General features: G+C 35.6%; 1 protein-coding gene across 1 annotated transcript; it reads left to right on the top strand.

The window, feature by feature from the left end:
* The first annotated feature begins 504 nt into the window (after positions 1-504).
* On the top strand, positions 505-3,539 carry LOC131190846 (rho GTPase-activating protein 24-like). The gene is made up of 2 exons (XM_058168293.1): positions 505-1,085; positions 1,806-3,539. Exons 1-2 carry the CDS (start codon positions 952-954, stop codon positions 2,053-2,055), a joined length of 384 nt encoding a protein of 127 aa, XP_058024276.1. The 5' UTR covers positions 505-951; the 3' UTR covers positions 2,056-3,539.
* Positions 3,540-4,307: the final 768 nt, after the last annotated feature.

Genomic DNA, 4,307 nt, shown 5'->3' with positions numbered 1-4,307 from the left:
ATCAAAGTGCTTTATTTTTATTATTTGGTATTAAACAGATGAGTTGTGCAAACTGATTCTTCAGCATTGCCAACAACTTAATAAAGATAGAGAGAAACAAACTTATCTTTTTTTCCCTGTCCTAATGACCTTTAATTGTATTCCACACACAAAAAAAATTATCATCTCAACTACCCTGCTGGGAATTGTCATGTAATGATGGCATCAAGTTGTGTTGATATCAGCCATTGGCACTGGCATAACTATCCTTCCCCCCCCCTCAATTATTTAGGTTGTTTAAACCAGTGAATCTAAAGCAGGCTGAATATATTTCTATTGTCTATACAAAAGGCACAGGGGAACTTGTACACTCCCGCTGTGCTGCTGCTGCTGTTGCTTCACAGCCAAGAATAGTTTGGCCGATATCTGAACAGTAAGTAAGTAACCATTCATTGAAAAGAGTTCCACCCACCAATGTTGGTCACGCTGCATATGAGAAAACAGGGAGGGTAATAAAAGGGTGGTGGCAAATAGGCATAAGCCCTTCTTGCAAGAGGACATGGGAAGCGTGGCATTGTGAGGTGTTTCCCATTCCTTATCCAGAACGAAGTCAGGAGTGAAACAAGATCCAGGATCCCATCAAAGTGGATTATTATTTCCAAGCATCTGAGACGCTTCAGACAGCTGCAGCTGGAATAAGACCTCCATGTCCAGCGTCAAACCAGAAAACGGGCAAAATTAAAAGCTACTTCTCACCTAGAAGAAACCTGCGTGCACTTTTCAAATGAACTTAAAAGATTATCAACAATATTGCTGGGATCTAATCAAATAATTACCTAGAATACAAAGCTTGGATTAAAAATGAGGTTTTGGTTTTTTTAAATCAGGCATAAGAGTAAAGAAGAATTTCCAGGGGCTAATAAGCCGACAACAAACATTTGAGGGATTGTCAACAGCTCAGAACAAAGCCAGATGAACAACTGTAGCGAATGCTCCATTTCACGCAAAGATGTTTCCACGTGTCAAAGTTTCTTGCGTTGCCACTTTGCCCATCTAAAGAGGCAGATGGCCCAACAGAGGGCAGAGTACGAAGCTATTATTTTAAGGTAAATATTCAAGTCCACAATACGTCAACAACTGGGGCTTGACTTACAAAGTAATTCTAGACAGCGTACAATAACATGCATTTGGATGGTTTGTGTGTTGCTATTGTCGGAAATGCAGCGCAAATGTTGGTTTATGAGAAAATTTATGGATTGATTGAAACGAATAAAGATAAATTAGATTAAAATCTATCAATATTGGTCCCATACTTTATATACTTCTAGCAATGCATTTTGAAAGACCAGTTAATATGATCGCACTTTGCATGGTAAACAGCAAGCTGCAAACAGAAAAATAAATCACGTATCATTTGCATGTATTGAGTAATCATCCTAATTCATATTTCACAGGGAAGTTTGGGGTGTTTTTTTTACTGCCACTTTATTGAACTACAAGTCTTCTAATTGTTGGTACAATGTTTGGGCTACTAGTGTCAGATTCATTTTCTTCCCGTGAATAAGTGAAAATAGTGATTTCAACACATGACAGTGATAAAGGAGACAAAGATGTGATTTTAGTCTGAGATGTTACTTTTTAGACCAAATTATTACAATGATGCCTGAGCATCCGTCTTTACCTTGTGGCTCTTGATTTATATTACTGAGAGTCTAGAATAAAACCTTTCAAGTATTTTCTACTTTTGAAATGAACGTAACTCGGGATAAAGGCAGGGAAATGAAGCACTTGTAAAATGCAAAACCACACTGTTTTTATGCCAACAGCCTGGAGCAACAGAATAAAGAAAGGGACATAGAGGTTAAGGATCTACATTCAAAATTGAATCAGCAACGGCAGCGGCATCGTTTAGTGGAAATTAAAATATGCAATGCAGAGAGGGCACGCAAGGATGCAGAGAGGAAAAATGAAACTCTTCAGAGAGAAATGGAAGAGTTTTTTTGTACTTTTGGAAAACTGACAAGTGAAGAAAAGCTGCCGGAGCAAATTACTCAAAAGTTTTTAGATGCTATCTGATCCTAACTTCATCTGATGAAAAAAAACCCTACACATGTACTCATTATCCAAGTACTTAAAGGTAAAAATACAAATGAAGTTACTCCTTGTTGCATTTTTTAAAATACTAAATGTTTAATAAGTTTTTGTTTGAATGGTTAGAGAATTGCATTTTTAAAACCGGGCCTGGAATGATTTAAGTACTGGAAGAAAAATCTAGAGTGTGCATTCATTACGAGCAGAAAAAAGAATTTCTATAGCAAGCCCCATTCTTGCATCCACTGCAGGAGAAAAAAAAGAAAAAAGAAAGGCGGAGAGTTGTTTTGAATTGGGAAATCCAGTTTGGGATCCTGTAATGAATCCAAACATCTCCCAAGATTCAAATATGTTGTTACTGATAAGACTATAATTATATGTGATCTGACTTCCATTCAAAAAGATAGAAGCCAGCTATGTGAAAGTAACCATAGAGCTTAGTACAGGGCAACCAACACTTAGGAGGAGGAGGAGGAAGAGGAGAAGTAGTAGTTAGTGAGAGGAACTATTAGATTCAGAAAGAGCTCTACTAACGTATTCTCTTTTATTCTAGTCCTGAAAGTTACCTCAGATGTTTTAATGGGAGGGATCCTCAACTTTCTACAATTTAGCTGATTTAATACACAAGATTCAATCAGTCATAGTTTTGCTAAAAAAGAGCTGGACAGTTTGGCTGCTTTTTTTGTGTATAAAAGATAATATTTCCCCTCTCACCATGCATTTTACAAGTACAGTTATGGCATCTAGTGGGTTACATATTTTGGATCTTGGTAAATGTCTTAAGAAATGTCAAGGTTCAAGTCACTGAGGCTCACTCGTAGGAGTTATTATACAATCATGAGGAAATTTTGAATAAGCCTATTTTTCCAGAAGAATTTTCCGTTTTGTAATAAACTCCACCAGCTTCTTGTTTAGTGTTCTGTAGATGTCTTTGTAATAGGAAATCTTGGCATAGCAACAAAAAGAGGAAGAAAAAGAAATGTTCTCTTTTTCTATTATTATTTGAAATATAGATGTCTAATTTTAATGAACGTTACGAAAAATATTTATTTTTTAAGTTTCTTTCTGTAGCTTCAGGCCAACAATGTACTTACTTTGGAATCTGTAAATGCATTAAAGTATGTAGATCAAACAGTGCGTTCCTTGAAATAATGGGAGATTCATGTCATGATAAAATACAAATATTTTAAATTTAAAAAGATGTCCCTAATCAATAACCGCACCACCAGGTACTTGTTAATCTTGGCAACCTTAACAGATAGCTATTTGGTGCAATCTGTTTGAGGTTTGTATAGATTTTGTTTTAATTACATCCATTTTTAATGCTGATTTTCCTGTTTTAAAATGCCAGTTTTCATATATGTATTTTTTTTCCCTTTTTTACTATTCTACATCATCTGGAGACATTTCTGTGAGATGAGTGTCTATGCAAGTCTGATTAATAAATAGATTACAGCAAGAAGTGCATTGTATTATTAAATCTAGTGTTTCTGCTATTCCTGAACCTGCTGGATCTGTTAGTCATTATCTATACTTCTATGAGTTACAGAAGGAGACTGTAAATGAGGTGCTCTTAAAAATTATATAGAAGCTTCAAGTAGTGCAAAAAAGGAGCAGAGCAGCCAAGTTTGATTTTAACCTTTCAACCCTAGCTAGCTTGGAGGCTAATTGACTGACAAGAACACCTTCCTTGTGAATTTTCTATGTGCTAAATTTAAATTGAGGGACTCTCTTAAAACACAACATGATTTCCAAGGTGCCTCATTTCCAAGCATTAGCATGCATTGTCTTTGATTTTGCACTTAGCCCCACTTAGTTCTTAGAAAAGGCTATGAATTAGACTGGTTATTATTTTAGGTGCTGTTCTAAACAAGGTTCTAAATTGATTTATATTTTGTAAGGGATGTGCTTTGAAAATTATTCAGGGGAGATAATTTGGAACATGTGTCTGCAATACCACTCTAAAAGACTCCCACTTTTTCAAGACTCCATGAGATGTTGCAAAATGATGTGACTGTTTTAATAAGCCGCAGCAGATTCATTAAACCTGCCGAACTTTTTCTGATTTGTGCAGAAACATGAAAAAGTATAGTAACACTTTACTCTAGAGTGAACATTTTGCGGGTTTTGAAGCACCTTTTTCAAATTATTTTCAAAACATTCCCAACTCTAATAGAATGCCTTAGTCTGCTTTAATTTCCTTAGAGATGGAATAAGGGATATAAATTTAAATAAAA

Source organism: Ahaetulla prasina, chromosome 2 (genome assembly GCF_028640845.1).
Source record: "Ahaetulla prasina isolate Xishuangbanna chromosome 2, ASM2864084v1, whole genome shotgun sequence".
NCBI lineage: Eukaryota > Metazoa > Chordata > Lepidosauria > Squamata > Colubridae > Ahaetulla > Ahaetulla prasina.
The sequence above is the reverse complement of the archived record's forward strand: the minus strand, read 5'-3'. Positions and strand labels throughout refer to the sequence as shown.

Excerpts from the sequence above, each read along its gene's own strand:
- LOC131190846 (XM_058168293.1), top strand. The coding sequence starts at position 952 with ATGAACAACTGTAGCGAATGCTCCATTTCACGCAAAGATGTTTCCACG. Across the intron at positions 1,086-1,805 it reads TACGAAGCTATTATTTTAAG|CCTGGAGCAACAGAATAAAG; the intron begins GTAAATATTCAA and ends TTATGCCAACAG.